This window comes from Microtus oregoni, unplaced genomic scaffold (assembly GCF_018167655.1).
Source record: "Microtus oregoni isolate MIOR12 unplaced genomic scaffold, Mior012 000029F_ref0000214, whole genome shotgun sequence".
NCBI lineage: Eukaryota > Metazoa > Chordata > Mammalia > Rodentia > Cricetidae > Microtus > Microtus oregoni.
Genome location: NW_024543088.1, coordinates 5,301,194 through 5,318,124, shown reverse-complemented (window position 1 = coordinate 5,318,124; position 16,931 = coordinate 5,301,194). Strand labels below are relative to the sequence as shown.

At 50.3% G+C, this 16,931-nt stretch overlaps 1 protein-coding gene across 4 annotated transcripts in view; it reads left to right on the top strand.

Moving 5' to 3' along the window:
• Nucleotides 1–8,770, top strand: part of Smurf1 (SMAD specific E3 ubiquitin protein ligase 1) — a 101,472-nt gene extending 92,702 nt beyond the window's left edge. For 2 of the 4 annotated variants that reach the window (XM_041677949.1, XM_041677947.1), the window contains 6 exons: nucleotides 335–513; nucleotides 1,416–1,553; nucleotides 2,524–2,644; nucleotides 3,230–3,431; nucleotides 4,671–4,746; nucleotides 5,801–8,770. In XM_041677949.1, coding sequence (XP_041533883.1) covers nucleotides 335–513; nucleotides 1,416–1,553; nucleotides 2,524–2,644; nucleotides 3,230–3,431; nucleotides 4,671–4,746; nucleotides 5,801–5,900 — 816 coding nt within the window. In that variant the 3' untranslated portion in view covers nucleotides 5,901–8,770. Of the gene's footprint in view, nucleotides 1–334; nucleotides 514–1,415; nucleotides 1,554–2,523; nucleotides 2,645–3,229; nucleotides 3,432–4,661; nucleotides 4,747–5,800 lie in introns of all 4 variants that reach the window. The other 2 variants (XM_041677948.1, XM_041677946.1) reach the window with 1 other exon arrangement.
• Nucleotides 8,771–16,931: the final 8,161 nt, after the last annotated feature.

Here is a 16,931-nt window from a genome sequence, read left to right as displayed (position 1 = left end):
CCAGACTGAGTTCTCAGGAAGAGACAGCAGACCTGCCCCCCTTCCCCCTTCATAGTGTTAGGCTAGGATAGAGTGGTACACACCTGCCATCCCAGTACTCTGGAGGCTGAGGAAGGAGGATTGCCAGTATAATCTCACCCAAGTTAGAAGCAAGTCCCCAAACAAAAGATGCCCTGTGGACTTGTAGCTAAATGTCAGCCTTATCCTGCCTGGCCACAGGCGGGTGACGAACAGCTGAGTATATTCCAGAGTCCCCGGAAGCCTGCAGGATGCCTGCGGCCATGCCAGCAGCTCATCTTTCTAATGACTTGCTGTTCTCTGGTGCCCCCTATAGGACCATCTGTCTTACTTCCACTTTGTGGGTCGCATCATGGGTCTGGCTGTGTTCCATGGACACTACATAAATGGGGGCTTCACAGTTCCGTTCTACAAGCAGCTCCTGGGAAAACCCATCCAGCTGTCGGATCTGGAGTCAGTGGACCCAGAACTGCACAAGAGCTTGGTGTGGATTCTGTAAGTATTACCATCCTGCCCCAGAGCTCCTGATGTGTTTGTGTGTGTGCACATGCTTTGGGGGGAGAGACGTGAAACTAAAGAGAGTAACAAAACTTAACTACTGCAGCAGCAAACACAGATTAACAAAACAGAGGTGATAGAATTTCTTAACTGACTTACATTCTTAACAATGCTTAGCAGGTCTCTTCACAAGTTGGTTTGTTTTCTTATTTATTAAGGTTTGATTCCAAATGCCAGTAATCTTCTTGATATGTGTGGTGGGGGGTACAAGCGAGCATCTCCAGTTTCTCAGGCGATCTGTAGAAGGCAAGAGAAAGAATCAAAACAAAATTAATATTAGTTACTTTTGCTTTAGAGTTTATCAAGATTCTTTGCTGGGTGGGAGAAACAGGATGAACTATAGTCTGGTTGTCCCTGTGGAAGAGCAAGGCCCTGACGGGTCCCAGAAGCTGCCGTGTGGAGTCTAGCCTGGGACCCTCTTTCTGGCTTCACTTGTTCTACTGTGCGGGGAACGCGGGGGGGGTGGGGAGGGGGGTGTTCCCGTGGGGAATCTGTTGATCTGATTGTCAACATAAAAAGTCAGCCTGACATTTCAAGTGCGTTTGTGGGAATGGATGCCTGTGAAAGAGCGCCCTGAGAGAGACGCCTTATTTTCCTGGCTTGAGTCCTTTTGACTCCACTGCCTCCTCACAGGCTTCCTCCTCCCAGACTCAGTCCCCAGAGCAATGAGGCCTCATGTCCTATGGTGTCACAGGATGAGAGTGGCTCCCCTCCCCCAGTGAGAATCAGAAAAGACAGGAACAAAACCTGAGCTGTGTTTGCCAGCTGTCTGGCACATTCCACACAGCCTCCTAGAACTCTCTGGCATAGGGCTCATCAGCCTTTGCCTGTGTCCACAGAGAGAATGACATCACGCCGGTGCTGGACCATACCTTCTGCGTGGAGCACAATGCTTTTGGGCGGATCCTTCAGCATGAACTGAAACCCAATGGCAGAAATGTGCCTGTCACTGAGGAGAACAAGAAGGAATATGTCCGGTAATATGCAGGGCTGGCTTCACTGGTGGCCCGGGGTGAGCAGAAGGTGCTGTCAGGAGCACCCACAATAGAGACTCCATGTGACAGCTCAGCTCTGGGTGGAGAGGTGGCCAGCCAGGGTCAGCAGTTGCCAGCATGTCCAAGGAGTCCACTGCGGCATCCCAGTTCCAGCCTGAGGGACAGTTCCATGCATGGCAATTGAGAACTATGCATGTGTCGTACGGCCATGGGCAGTGCAGGCCACTGCAATCCCAGCCCTTCTGGCACAGCTCGTTATGCTCCCTTGCCTTTTTAGTAGAGAACCAGAATGCTAGCACCGCTTCATTTGTTACTGATAGGAAGGCTGGGTGTCGTGTGTAATTCCAGCACTTGGGTGGGAGGCTGGTACAGGAGCAGGTCCAGGTCATTCTGGGCTACATAGTGAGTTCACTCCCAGCCTGGCCTACACAGCCCCCTTCTCCAGGGCGTGGGGTGGGGTGGGGTGGGGAGGACAAAAGAGCCAGGTGGGATGGGATAGACCTTAACCCTGGCACTCAAAAGCTAGAAGTCAGTAGGAGTTCCAGGCCAGCGAGTTTAAGGCCAGCATGGCAACCTTGTCTCAAAACGGTAACATCAGAGGCTGGGCTGACTCAGTGGTGCAGACACTTGCTCTTCTAGAGGACCAGCACCCCTGTGGTGGCTCGTAGCTGCCTGCAACCAACCAATTTGAGGGAATCCAGCACCCTCTTCCTGTCTCCGTGCGTACCAGGATCAAACATGATGCAGATATGCAGGGGAAATATGCTTATGCTTAAAATAATAACAGTAATTAAAGATAAGACCAGACAGGCAAACGAAGAGCCACCAGGGAGGGCAGGAGCAGGCAGGCACCCGCTCAGCAGGTTCTACAGTAACAGCTGTGCCAGCCACTGTGGGACAGTGTTTTCCTGGCCTTGCCCCAATCACTTCCAACATGTGGCTTTCCTTTCAGGTTGTATGTAAACTGGAGGTTTATGAGAGGAATTGAAGCCCAGTTCCTAGCGCTTCAGAAAGGGTTTAATGAACTCATTCCCCAACACCTACTGAAGCCCTTTGACCAGAAGGAACTAGAGGTGAGACCACTGGCAACCCTGTGCAGTGGGCTTGCTGTTGGGAGACCAAGGGCCTCTGAACTGTCTTGTCACACACTGGGTGGTGTCTGTCCCCTTGGCAACTGAATCCAGGTGTCCGTGTCTTGGATTTTTGGGATCTCTAGCCTTTCCCTTGCACCCGGCCTCCTTGAAGCCAGGTCTCTGCTTGCATTCTGGCTATTAATAGACTAAGAACATGCCATTGTTGTGGACTTGGACAGTGACTCATTCATCCCTTGCCAGCTCTGTCTGCTTGGTGCCAAGTGGCCTAAGCCTTCCAGATTGTTCTCAAAGCCATTTGCCCACTGTGGGCTGTGAGCTTTGAGTGGCGCATCTCTGAGGCAGTGGGTTTAGAGCATGCTCCATGTCCCCTCATCTGCACATGGCCTGTCGAGTTCCCACCCTGTCTGCTCTTCCCTGGTCCAGAGCAAACTCAGCCCTGAGGTTCTGGGGTTTCAGCCCACTGGGAGCTGCACTGCCAGTGCTTCTTGAGTATGAGGACTCCTGGGGCAGGGCCAGCGACATAGACATTTCAGATTTAACCTCCAGCCTGATGCCCTTCCCCAGCTGATAATAGGCGGGCTGGATAAGATAGACCTGAATGACTGGAAGTCGAACACGCGCTTGAAGCATTGTGTGGCCGACAGCAACATCGTCCGATGGTTCTGGCAGGCAGTGGAGACCTTTGATGAGGAGAGGAGGGCCAGACTCCTGCAGTTCGTGACAGGATCCACGCGAGTGCCTCTCCAAGGGTTCAAGGCTCTGCAAGGTGACTGACGTGGAGTCAGGGCCATTCCCTGCGGTGTTTAGTGGCTGTGCTCTGTCTAGGCTGCAAGAGTTGAAATGTGGACCGTCCCAGTAGAGAATGTCTGTGGTCAGTGTTCTCGTAACAAATACTTAGCACTGGGGTGCCTGGCAGGTGTAGGGTCACACTGGGGCCCCTTTGGGCCCATGGGTCCCGTGGTCTCTAAAAATCCAGGCGCAGCAGGGGCTACTGATAGCCTCTGGTGTCCACAACCCAAGGAGGGTGCCACCTAACACCGACCTGTGGGGGTTGGTGGAAGAAGAGTCAGGTGGAGGACACTGGAGCTTAGTCTAGTATTGCAACAAGAGTGGAGTCCTCCCCGACTGAGTCCACCTATTTCCATAGTGATGCAGGATTGCAGGAACCCAGACTCACCTTCCACTTTGTCCTGCTAAGCTGGGCTTGCTGCTCCTCCCCATACCAAGTGGGTGGGTGGAGTCGGGTTTGCTGTCCCTTGCACACCAGACTAAGACACAGTAAGGACACGGGATTTATTCTCTGCCTACTAAGGAAAAAACAGTTGTTTGGTCTTTGTGGGGGTCCAGGTTTTTGTAAACCCCCACACCCTCTCTCCTTACCTTCAACTTCTCCACAGCAGGGCTGTCCACCAAATATTCCCATTCAGAAAAATTTCTCCTATCACAAGGGTCTTACTAATATTATCCAAGACCAGTCAGGGGCGTGGGTGTGAGCCAGGGATGGGACATAGTCTCCGTCCAGTCCTGGAGTGACTGGTCCCACGGGAGGGAGGAATGAATGCCCCTTAGAGCAAGGCATTGAACTGGAGGCACACAGGCAGGTGCTGAGTGGCTAGGACCTAGGTTCACTGCTCCAGCCCGGTCGGCCACACTGCCTTTATTGTAACTTGCCTCAGCACTGCCGGACTTGGCCCTGCTGAGGGGAGTGTGTGACACATCTGTCAGCACCAGTACACACTGATGGCGTCGGTTAACCTCAGCAGCAGGTGGCTAAGGAAAGCCACAAGCATCCAGGAAGACTAGAGGGGAAGGGCCAGTGGCTGGTGCTTTCTGTCAACTGGTATAGAAACAAAGCCGTCTGTACCTCAGCTGCCCCCTTAAGAGGTTCTCTAGGTCCATGGGGTTCAGGAATGAGTCACACTGCCACAGGGCCTCCTGGTGAGGCCCTCCCAGGCTTTGTCTGTGAAGTACATTAACTAGAATGTTGTCTTGTAAGGTTCTACAGGCGCGGCAGGGCCCCGACTCTTCACCATCCACCTGATAGACGCCAACACAGACAACTTGCCCAAGGCTCATACCTGGTAAGCTTGGCCACTGTGGGGTCATGCGTCCTTCATGTCACCTTCAGTAGAGCCTCAGGTCACACCCTCGCCGTCAAGTGAGACAGAGAGTTGAGTCAGCAAGAGCAGTTAAAGCCCCTGAGTGCAGCCTCAAGGCTCGTGGATGGCCCTTGGTTGTGTGCACGCACGTACTCACATATGCTCACACGCATGCCTGTGCACGTACCCATCAGAATGGCAGTCACCGTCTGATGTGGAGCACATTGTCCTTCTCAGAACCTTACTGAAAATATTCTCTGTGGTGGGCGAGTTACTTGGTAGTTTAAGGAAACTGTCTCAGAATCCTCACCTCCCCTTCAGGACACTAGTTCTCAAGGTCGTGGGGTCGCCACATGATAGGAACAAAAGTTCATGAGCATGTGACCCAGTGATGAGGTTTGGAGCAAGTGATATACATCTGTCCCCACTTTCGTTCACATCTGCAAGATGGCCCGATGAGACATCCATTCCCAGGACCATGCAGGACACCATGCCTGCCTCAGCATGGTACGGCCTGCCTCCTACAGAATGAGCATGTGGCTCTAATTTAGACGAAAACCTGAAAGAACAGTGCACCCTTCACCCATTTCTAGCACATTCCCGGCTGCTCTCTGCCCAGGACTCATAGGCCAATGCTTTTTCTGTCTAGTGAATTACTGTGAGACAGTAGATGCGTCTCTGCACAAATACTGAAATGAGTTTTCCCCTGGAAATCTTAAGTGGGAAGGTCGGTATCCATCTCATTTTTCTAGAATTTAGCATTCTTTTGCTTTTGAGACCCATCATGCTCTTGTTCGGGACTGGCTGTCCTGTAGTAGGAGACCTGATGGTCACCAGTGTAGCTCGCCAGCCAGGGTTCTTCCCAGTGTAGAGAACTCACACCCAGAGACAAAACAGTGGAAGAAACAAAAAACAAACTTGTGGTGAAAACGGAAGCATGTTTTGTTCAGAACTTCATAGGGCTCTTCCCAGCCAGAGATAGGACACTGAATCCCGCCCCCCCAGCAGTGACTCTGGCTCCTTTGTCCTTTTCCAGCTTTAACCGGATTGACATCCCACCCTATGAGTCCTATGAGAAGCTCTACGAGAAGCTGCTGACAGCAGTGGAGGAGACCTGTGGCTTTGCCGTGGAGTGAAGAGTGGCCAGTGGCAGCCGAGTCACCCACAACCACCAGACCCAAAGCATATGGTGTCTGCACGCCTCCGGCATGGCGGGCTGAGGCCTGAGATTCCAGAAACCCGAGGGAAAAGGCTCGTCTCCCTCCTCTGGGGAGGGCAGGCCAGGGGACTTTCATAGGTGGCTCCCACCCATTTATCCCTCCTTTATTATAGTTCGCCCACCCTTCCATCACCCATCCAATAAAACGCAGCCAGGTTTCCCCCTCAGCCTCCTTGGCATGGTGGGCATGGCCAGGGCCAAGCTGGGCCTCGAGGGCTTGCATGGTCTCTGTACCGGCTCTCCCTCTCAGTGTAGCCTCAAGGCCCTTTTCAAGTTCAGCAGCTGCCCATAGCTTACCAAGCTCAAATTCCAGACGGTCCGGCTAGCAGCCTGTTCCAGAGAGCAGGTGGATTTCTAAGCAGGAAATAACTGCACAGTGCATGCGTGCTGGAATTCCACCAAAGCAGGAAGCTCGAGGCAGAATGTATTTCCCCTTTGAGAGGTAGAGGGATTGGAGCAGCCTCCACAGGAGGCCCAGGGATTTCTTTTCAGGGTATCCTGGCTGAAAAGATGGCTTTGCACAGGGGAAACATCTTTAAAAGTTCCATCTGCTGTGTTCTCTACCCAGTTTGAAATTCTCACGTCATGGAACTAATCAAAGAATGACCAAAACCAGGCTCAGATCCACCTGGGTCCAGCTCGACTCCTGTGCCAGGGACCGGAGGCGGCTCCTGACTGTCGTGAAATGTTAATGGACTTTTATATGGGGATTGCTAAGAGCTAAACTAACAGAACAGTTTTGTCACCACAGCCACTGGATGGGACAGCGGGAGAGGCCGCTGACCTGGGGCCTCCTGATGCAGCTCCCCAGAGTTGGTGCTATGCACAAAGCAGGGTGTGATGGAGCCTGTGGTGACAGAGAGGGGGCTTTACCTCCCTACATGGCCCTCTTCCCCGGTGGCAATGGTGATGCTAACAGTTCTACTCAATTTGCTTGCTCAGTCTTTGTCTTCTGATGAGCAAGGCCAAAGCCAGCCTAATGCCATGTCTCTAACACCATTTCCAGTTTGCACAAGTGTTTAGAAGCGGTGACTGTCCCAAGAGGCTGGATTCAGGCAGCCGAACTCTGGGGGAAGGCAGGGCAGCAGTCCATCTTCCACGTGTGGTTTTGCCATTTTTGTTTGTGGTGGGGACAAGAACAGGGTAATTCATTAGCAAGACATTTCATTGGTACCGGGGTTCAAGTTCAGCCATGAGTTCAAGTTATGTGTGGGATGATGAAGAAGGTCCTGTCGGGCCACTGACTTTTGTGTTCTTTTCATTGCTCACCCTCAGGCTAGGGATGGGGAAGCGTCTTCCCTTCTGTTCCCGCTGCTTCTGTCCAGCTTGCTCCAGAAGCAGTTCCTGAGTTACTGGGGAAGGCTGGATTCATAGGTTACACACCCTATCCCAAGAGGTTTGCCCAGCTTGGTGGCCACGGGTACTGCAGAGCGTGAGCCAGCCACACGCTGAGTGTTAAGATTTAGGGACGGAAAGGATGCTTGGCAGACCTCACTGCACAAAAACTGAGTCCATCCCACCATCCAGGCCAGACTGGGGCCTTACCAGTTTCTCAATTTTCTGCCTTGCCCCAGTAGGGCTTCTGTATTTCATCTACCTTAATGCTCCTGAGGGTGTTCTAAAACCTGGCTCCCTCATGACTGGGAAGTGTGAGGAAGCCTGTGCCCTAAGGCGCAGCCAGGTCCCACCGCGTGACTCTGGAGATGGGAAGCCCTGCGTGGTGCTGTGGCACTGTGCCAGTCTGCAGTGTTGGAGGAGACAGGGTCCTGTGCTGCCAGAATGTCGAGTTGGGAGTGATGTGGGACAAGCCTTAGGAGTCCCATGTCACGTGTGCATTGAGGATCCAGAGGTTGGCCCCTCAGGCTGACTGTGGTAGGCACACATACCACCCAGTAAGGCTTCTAAGTCTTTCTCCTTAATTGCCTGGGTTCCCTTCATTGCCAGTTCTGAGTGTCCCAGCCTCCCCCAGGTGTCCGTTGGTACCACTGCACCTCCTTGTCTGTCTACCATGGTTAGGTCCTTCAGAAGCTCCTCACAGGACACCGCGTGGCCGGCCGACCCACGGCAAAGCTCCTGGTTGCTCTGCTTTGGGTCTGGATGAAGCCCTTTCATGTAAGATCTCGATTGTCACCCTTCCTGGTGGCCCTAGACGATCCACCGTTGCCATGTCACCCAGATGCTTCAGGAGCCCGGCTCTCCAGGCTCCCCTCACCAGCGGCCAGCAGCCAACTCAGGGACGCAGCAAACACCACTCTGCTCCGCAGTGCTTCAGAGGAAGCAGCAGGCTGCAGCAATGGGGTGGCAGCGGGTTCCAATCTTGCTTTCTTTTAGGAGAATCTGCCACAAGATGGGATGCTGACCCCTACACTGGCTTGGCCACATGGTCAAGTTCAGCCTAGGTGGCCCCTGGACTGACCCTCGGCAGAGAAAACACCCCACCCTCCTGCAGCCAGGTGGGGGCCACTTGGCAGCCTTCTGAAACAGTGTGGGTTTTTAAAATGTGTTTATAATGTATCCTAATTTATTTTGTAAGGTCCTGTTCGAAGTGCTGCTGCTACCCTAGTTGCTCTCCCAGTTTTTATCGCCCATTTACTTGTGACAGTTGTACACTAATGTTCTGTTTTATGTCAGAATCGAAAGTATTTAAAGAAATGCTAGTTCTATTTAATGCAGTTGTGGAACCAGCTGGAAACACAAAACGTTGACTGTAGAGCAGGCTGGACCCGGGAGGTCAGGTTCATTTTGTTACATATGCAATAAACTCACAACTTTACTTTTTTTGGCATCTGTTACTTTGATGTGGTAACAAGATTCTGATGTTACTTAGTTTCATCAGCAGTGAAGTCCAGCCTCCAAGGAAAAGAGGTAAAGCTAAAATTTTTCTGGGGAAAAAAATGGAAATACCAGACTCAGTAAATATATGGTTCAGTCTGTCCCCGCTACCTTGGACTTGAGGTGGCACCACTGTGCCTTCCCTGGGGCTCTGCCCACCAAAGCAGCTGGCGAATTAATTCCTTGCACACTCTGTCTGCTTTTGGTTATTTTGAGGAAGGCTGCCCGGAATACAAGTTCACGAACATCTGCTGGAATCCACATCAGAGTCTGCTAGAAATCCTGGGTCAGTGTGCCCTGGGTTAACTTTTTGAGGACCCTTCTTACTGTAGATGCTTCTCATAGAACTAAGATAGTCCATCGTGGTAAACTTGTCCCAAGGCAGAAATACCATCCGCTCGCCTCTGAGGTGACGCTACAGCTCCTCAGTGCTGTGATACCAGGAGGGCTGGGCTCTTCCCAGACTGTGGTTGCACACAACAGATTAACCAGGTGCTTGTGCACCTGGTTGTCAGGTTCCCGGCAGTTCTGTGTCTTTGCGAAGCCCTACACGTACACCATTGTCATCAGGGATGTCTCCATGCCGTGCCTGACTCACGGGAGCAGGAGTAAAGGGCCTGAGGTCTTCCGTGAGGGTTCTACCTCGTGACCCAGTCACCTCCTGGGGCTCACCTGTCCACTGCTGTGAAAGTCGGACCTTCAGTACAGGAACTATGAGGGGGGCACAAACCCCAGCTTTCAGGCTTCTGCTTCTCCAGAGAATCTCACAGACAGAGTGGTGGGCCATTGTCTACAGCCGTTGTCACCCACCCACCAGGGAATGCTGAGGGCCGTGGCCTCAGCCACAGGGGTCTTGGGCCTGCGGTTGACAGCTGGAGATGATTGGGTCATTGTGCCTGAAAAACCAAGTAACTGCTGTCGATTGTACGGGGAGACACTCTAACCCCCAAGCTTTGGGCAAACCTGGCTGCAGACTACATGCCCAGGCTTGTTGCCTCAGGACCTCTTGCGGAGGCAGAGGTAGGGAGGCATCTTGGGGAAGCTTTATTCTTTTTTTTTTTTTAATATTTATTTATTATGTATACAATATTCTGTCTGTATGCCTGAAGGCCAGAAGAGGGCGCCAGACCTCTTTACAGATGGTTGTGAGCCACCATGTGGTTGCTGGGAATTGAACTCAGGACCTTTGGAAGAGCAGGCAATGCTCTTAACCACTGAGCCATCTCTCCAGCCCCAGAAGCTTTATTCTTACACTGTATGTCTGACATCCTCTTTTCACACCAGGCTGAGCCGGCTCTCCAGCCACTGCGGGCCTTAAGAGCTCCACCCGCAGCCCTCTCCGCCCTGGCACCTCCTCTCTGCCATCCCACTTGGTGTTGGCAGGTAGGGTGATAGACCGTGCCCCATCCAAGCACCCACGATGTGGTACCCGTAATGCCCTCCCCACTCCACCCCTCTATTTTACTTCCGGCTGCCTCAGTGGACAGTTCTACAGGAGGGGACAGGTTGGGTAACCTGACCCCTGTCTGCTACCTCTACCCCCCAGTGGCTGTCCTTTTGCCCAGCAGTGAAGACATCCTTACCTGTCTGCCTAGCTTGGTGCTAAGCATCACTCTAGTCATGGGGCCCAGTGTCAGGTCATGCAGCACTGGAGGCTCCAGCATGCCCAGGTCCAGTTCTCTCACGTGGCTGTGGAAGGTGCCGGTGACCTCTGAAGTTTCATTTTAATTATTCCTAGGACATCAGCAAAGTGTCAGTTCTGGAGAGAAGAAATCACAGCAATTAGCTTTGTGCAAAAACAGTAACACACAGGCTGGAGAGATGGCTCAGAGGTTGAGAGCATTGCCTGCTCTTCCAAAGGTCCTGAGTTCAATTCCCAGCAACCACATGGTGGCTCACAACCATCTGTAATGGGGTCTGGTGCCCTCTTCTGGCCTTCAGGCATACGCGCAGACAGAGTGTTGTATACATAATAAATAAATAAATTAAAAAAAACACAGTAACACACAGGTTATCCAGCATGAGGGAAGCAGAGGCAGGAAGATAAGGAGTTCAAGTTCATCCTTAGCTTCATATGGACTTTCAGGCTAGTCTGAGTGACATGGTACTATCTCAGAAAGAAAGAAAGAAAGAAAGAAAGAAAGAAAGAAAGAAAGAAAGAAAGAGGGAAGGGAAGTAGGGAGGAAAGAAAGGAGGAAGGAAAGAGAAAAAGAAAAAGGTTGGGCTGGTGATATGGCTGTAGGTAAAAGCGCTACACAGCCTAATGACCTGAGCTCAGTCTCCAGGTACCGGTGAAAGAAGTTGTCCTCTGACATGCACCATGTACATACATGTGTACACGTACACACACACACTACACAATACATTGGTGTTTTTAAAAATTGGCCCTAAAGCATTTACTACAGTGCCTAGTAAATATTCAGTCAGTGTTGGCCTTCTTAAAAAGTGAGCAAGCAGACAGGGCTGAGCAGCAGGTCCCGGCAGTCAGTGATGCTGATCATGTCAAGTTCTGGGTCAGCATGCTGCAATGAGAGCTGAGTAACTAACACTGGAATTGGCTGAGGCCCAACTGGCCCTGTGCAAGGCCCGGGGACGGCCCAGGGGGTCTTTGGAAAAGACAAGGCTCATTTCTTTTATTTTTATTATTATTATTATTTATTTATTTATTAAAGATTTCTGTCTCTTCCCCGCCACTGCCTCCCATTTCCCTCCCCCTCCCCCATTCAAGTCCCCCTCCCTCATCAGCTCGAAGAGCAATCAGGGTTCCCTGCCCTGTGGGAAGTCCAAGGACCACCCACCTCCATCCAGGTCTAGTAAGGTGAGCATCCAAACTGCCTAGGCTCCCACAAAGCCAGTACGTGCAGTAGGATCAAAAGCCCATTGCCATTGTTCTTGAGTTCTCAGCAGTCCTCATTGTCCGCTATGTTCAGAGAGTCCGGTTTTATCCCATGCTTTTCCAGACCCAGGCCAGCTGGTCTTGGTGAGTTCCCAGTAGAACATCCCCATTGTCTCAGATCCTACTGCACGCACTGGCTTTGTGGGAGCCTAGGCAGTTTGGATGCTCAACTTACTAGACCTGGATGGAGGTGGGGGTTCCTTGGACTTCCCACAGGACAGGGAACCCTGATTGCTTTTCGGGCTGGGGGGGGGGACTTAATTGGGGGAGGGGGAGGGAAATGGGAGGCGGTGGCGGGGAAGAGACAGAAATCTTTAATAAGTAAATTTAAAAAAAAAAAGAAAGAAAAACAATGGTAGAAAGTGAAGTTCCCGCAGAAATGATGTCCCTGTAGAGCACAAGGCACACAAGTGTGAGGACCTGAGTTCGAATCCCTGGGCCTCATGTAAAAGTTGGACACAGCACATGTCTGGTAATCAAGGTGCTCCTGTGGAGAGATGAAAGGAGAGTCAGGAGAATTCTGGGAAACGTGCAGGCCAGCTCACATGGCATCAGCAACAGCAAACAGGTTACTGTTTGGAACAAGGTGGAAGGTGACCACCAATACGTAGAGTACCTGACTGTACAGACACACCATGTCTGCACTCACGCACACAGACAGACACACACGCACACATGCGTGGCTCTCTCAGATGGGGAGATGGCTCAGTTGGTAACATTGCTGCACCAGCATAAAGACCTGGATTTGGTCCCCAGAACTCATGTGAAAAGCCAGGCAGAGGGCTGTGTGCCTGCAAAGAAGAAAGGATCCCTGGGGCTCGCGGATCTAGGCAAATCAGTAAGCTTCCAGGTGCATTCAGTAAGAAACCCTGCCTCAGAGTGTGTTGAGCAATGGAAGATGACACCCGACTTTGAGCTCTGGCCCCGACACGCACAAGCTGTGTGTGCACACAAGAAAAGGATCTCTGAGCACGAGCAAGGAACTCGGGACCGCGAGGGGTGCACCCACACACTGAGACAATGGGGGTGTTCTATCGGGAGCTCACCAAGGCCAGCTGGCCCAGGTCTGAAAAAGCCTGGGATAAAACCGGACTCGCTGAACATAGCGGACAATGAGGACTACTGAGAACTCAAGAACAATGGCAATGGGTTTTTGAACCTACTGCACGTACTGGCTTTGTGGGAGCCTAGGCAGTTTGGATACTCACCTTACTAGACCTGGATGGAGGTGGGTGGTCCTTGGACTTCCCACAGGGCAGGGAACCCTGATTGCTCTTTGGGTTGATGAGGGAGGGGGACTTGATTGGCGGAGGGGGAGGGAAATGGGAGACGGTGGCAGGGAGAAGGCAGAAATCTTTAATAAATAAATAAATAAATAACAAAAAAAGAGAAAAGGATCTCTGCTGGATTGGAAAGATGGCTCAGTGGTTAAGAGCACTGCCTGTTCTTCCAAAGGTCCTGAGTTCAATTCCCAGCAACCACATGATGGCTCACAACCATCTGTAATAAGATCTGGTGCCCTCTTCTGGCCTGCAGACATACAGAATACTGAGAATACTGTATACATAATAAATACATAAATACTATATATATAATAAATACATACATGTATACATAATAAATCTTTAAAAAAAAAGGATCTCTGCTAAACAGTCAACTAGGCACAAATGTCCTGTGAAAAACTCAGGCCACCGGAGAGAGTTCAAAGGTCAGCCATGCCCATGAAGAGCCAGGTGGGCTGCTCATTTCCTGGAGACACAGGTACTCACACAGTTGAGGACAAAGTGCACAGACTACAGTGAAAACTCCAAGGATGGTCAACACACATTCTTGACATTACAGAGGCCTACAAGGGAGAGTCCCCTGACCACCATGTCCTAGAGAGGGAAGAAGGGTGTCTGGCCATTGTGAGGACACAGGGCCATCCTGACAGCCCAGCCCTGCCCCATATTCTAGACAATGAGCTATTGCTCTTGAGGACCCCCTCCTCCAAACACCCTGTACTGGCCGCAGAAACACTTCTACCCAGGAACTGGGTTCTGCCTGCTGTCCACAGCCTGGAGCAGGGCTAACCGCCTGACCCACACATCTGCTTCGTAAGGTCCAGAATCTCGGACAGCCACTGTTCCCTCTGTACTAGAGAACCTGTGGTCATCTCTTCTTTCTGCTGTGTAGTTCAGATGGTGCCATGGTTCAAGTTCAGACCTTGCTAAAGAATGATGAACGTCTGAACAGGAAGTGTGAACCTCCCAAACTAAACTCTACCATTCCGTTCTCTTGATTGTAGTGCTAGTTCTAAATTTGGGTTAATCTTTGAAATAGTCTGTACAGGGGCTGGATAGAGACGGCTCAGTGCTTAAGAGCACTTGCTGCTCTTGCAAAGGACGTTCAGTTTCTGGCACTCACATTGAATGGTTCCCAACTGCCTGTAACTCCAGTTCCAAGGGTCTAATGCCACCTTCTGGCCTATGCTAGTACTGCATGCACATGACATATACACAGAAACAAAATAATAACTGCCTTTTTAAAAATAAAAATTTACTTACTTTGCCTATAAGTTGGATGCTCTCAGAGGTCTTAAGACATTGGGGTTCCTGGAAGTGGAGTTACAATAGTTGTGAGTCACTATGGGGCTGGGAACCAAACCCAGGCCCTCTGCAAGAGCAAGTACTCTTTTAACCTCTTGGCCATTCCACCAGCCCACTAATTATTTTCTTTTCAATCAATCATCATCATCATCATCATCATCATCATCATCATCATCATCACCATCATCATCATCATCACCATCATCATCATCATCATCATCATCACCATCATCATCATCATCATCATCAGATAGGGAGGGCATATCACAGAGTGCACTTGGAGGTCAGAGGACAACTTTTTGCAGTCTGTTCTCTCCTTCCCCTGGGATTCTGGGAATCAAACTCACGTTTCCAGGCTTGTAGAGCAAGCACCTTTGCACCCTCTGAGCCCTCTTACCAGCCCCCTAATAATTCCTTATATTTGACAGTTACCTGGCTCTTGTCCTCTCTGGGTCTGACTGGTGTTGTTGATAGTACCGTAGCTTTCAAAATATACAGTAAGTTTAAAAATGGGCAACCATTTCCATCTCTCCGATTTCTGGTAAGAACAGCATTCTGTTTCGCTACATAATGAGTTATTTCTCTCAGCCTGGAAACAGCCATATCCTGCTTCTCCTTTTAGAGATTTCAATTATTTTCCTCATTTAGTGTAATGTTGGCAGCTAAGTTGTTATCTAGAGGCTCAAATGGAAACTTAGCAACAATTAAAATTCTTTGGGGGCTGGTAAGAGGGCTCAATACAAATACACGTTATTTAAAAGGGAATTTTATGAGGTAATCCCCCCGCCTTTTTCTGCCTACAAGGATGGGAGACCATCGCTGCCGGTCCGGAACTCTGCAGGTTCCTCAGAGTGTGTCTCTGTAAGCCTAAGGCTGGACTCAGCCTACCGTTTAAGATTTATTTATTTTTATGTGCACTGGTGTTTTGCCTGCATGCAAGTCTGTATGAGGGTGTCAGGTCCCCTGGAACTGGAATTACAGACAATTGCAAACTGCCATGTGGGTGCTGGGAATTGAACCTGTGTCCTTGGGAAGAGCAGCCAGTGCTCTTAACCACTGAGCCATCTTGGCCGCCCCTGACTCAGTCTACTTTTATGGCAAATATACTGACTAAATAAACTATAGTTTGCTGTTTAAAAATGTTCACTTTGGGGCTGGAGAGATGCTCAGTGTTTTAGAGCACTTGCTGCTCTTACGGAGTAGGGTTCAGTTCCCAGCACCCACATGGTGGTCCACAACCATATTTAACCCCAGTTCTAGGAGATCCAATTACCTTCCAGGCACCAGGCACACATGTGAACACGTGTACATACATGCAGGCAAAACACTCACATATATAAAATGAATACAACTTTCTAAAATTCAAACTTTTACAAATTATAACTTCATGAAAATGAACAGTATGTCTAGGCTGAGGAGACGGTAAAGCAGTTGTCTCCTGTGGGTGAGGACCCGAATTCAATCCCTGTGCCTACATAAAAATGCAGGGCATCCCAACACTTGGATGCCAGGACAGGCAAATCTCTGGGACTAACTGGTCAGGCAGCCTAGACTACTTGGTGAGCCCCACACCAAGAGTCCATGTTTTGAAAGTAGGTGGTGTTCCTGAGAAGTACAACTGAGGATGATACCTAGCAGTCTCCTGGCCTACATGTGTCCATGTCTACATCCCTGCTGCACAAACACACATAACTAAAATGTCTAGAGAATGACATCAGCAATCTGATGGACTACAACATTTTAGACTCTAAAATGCTTCCAGACAACACAGATGACCAACTAGAGCAGACTAAAGCATCTCCCCTGATACTCCAGAAACCAGCAGAAGACGTACAGCAATCAAACACCTACCCTGTGAGCCTAAGCTCATAGCAGCAGGGAGGGGCCAACAGGATGGCTCAGCAGGTAAAGGCACTTGCTGCTAAGGATCATGGGTAGAGTTAGATCCTTGGGACCCACTTGGCAGAGAAAACTCCACTTTGGTCTTTTGGGTGTCCCCCTCTGGGATGAGCAGGGTGTGTTTGTGGGTTTATGTGCTGCATCTCCCCACGGAAAGTTTTGTCACACAACAGTTATGTATGTTTGTATATATGTCTCTCAAAAGGTATGAAACAGGTTCTTGCTACGAAGGGTTGGCTGTGAACTTATGGTCCTCCTGCTTCTGCCTCTCAGATGCTGTGATAACTGATGGGCACCACAGGCAAAGAGAAAGCTTTGGAAGCAGAACAAAAGCAAGCCGCCAGGTCCAAGGGAAGCTTGGTGAGATATGAGCAATTTCCCAATAAGCAGTGGGAAGATGGATTAAAAGTGCTGACAACTGCTGAGAACTCTGTATTTGACAAAATGAAGGGAAAATTAGGACATTCCAAGATTAAACACAATGATGAAGAATTCATGGCCATGGTCACTACCTTACAAGGAGTGGGGCCTTCAGCTTGAGACAGGACACTAGCAGTGGGAAGCCGTGTAAAAATGCATCTCTCCACTGAAGGCGAGTATGTGCTCAAACAAAATCCTGCAGAATTATACAAATGCTGTAGTAATGAGCCACATTTTTCTACACGACTTGAAAGATAACTGCGTGAGAAACAGCAAGTCTATCCTACGTGAGCAAACAGCACACAAAGATGTG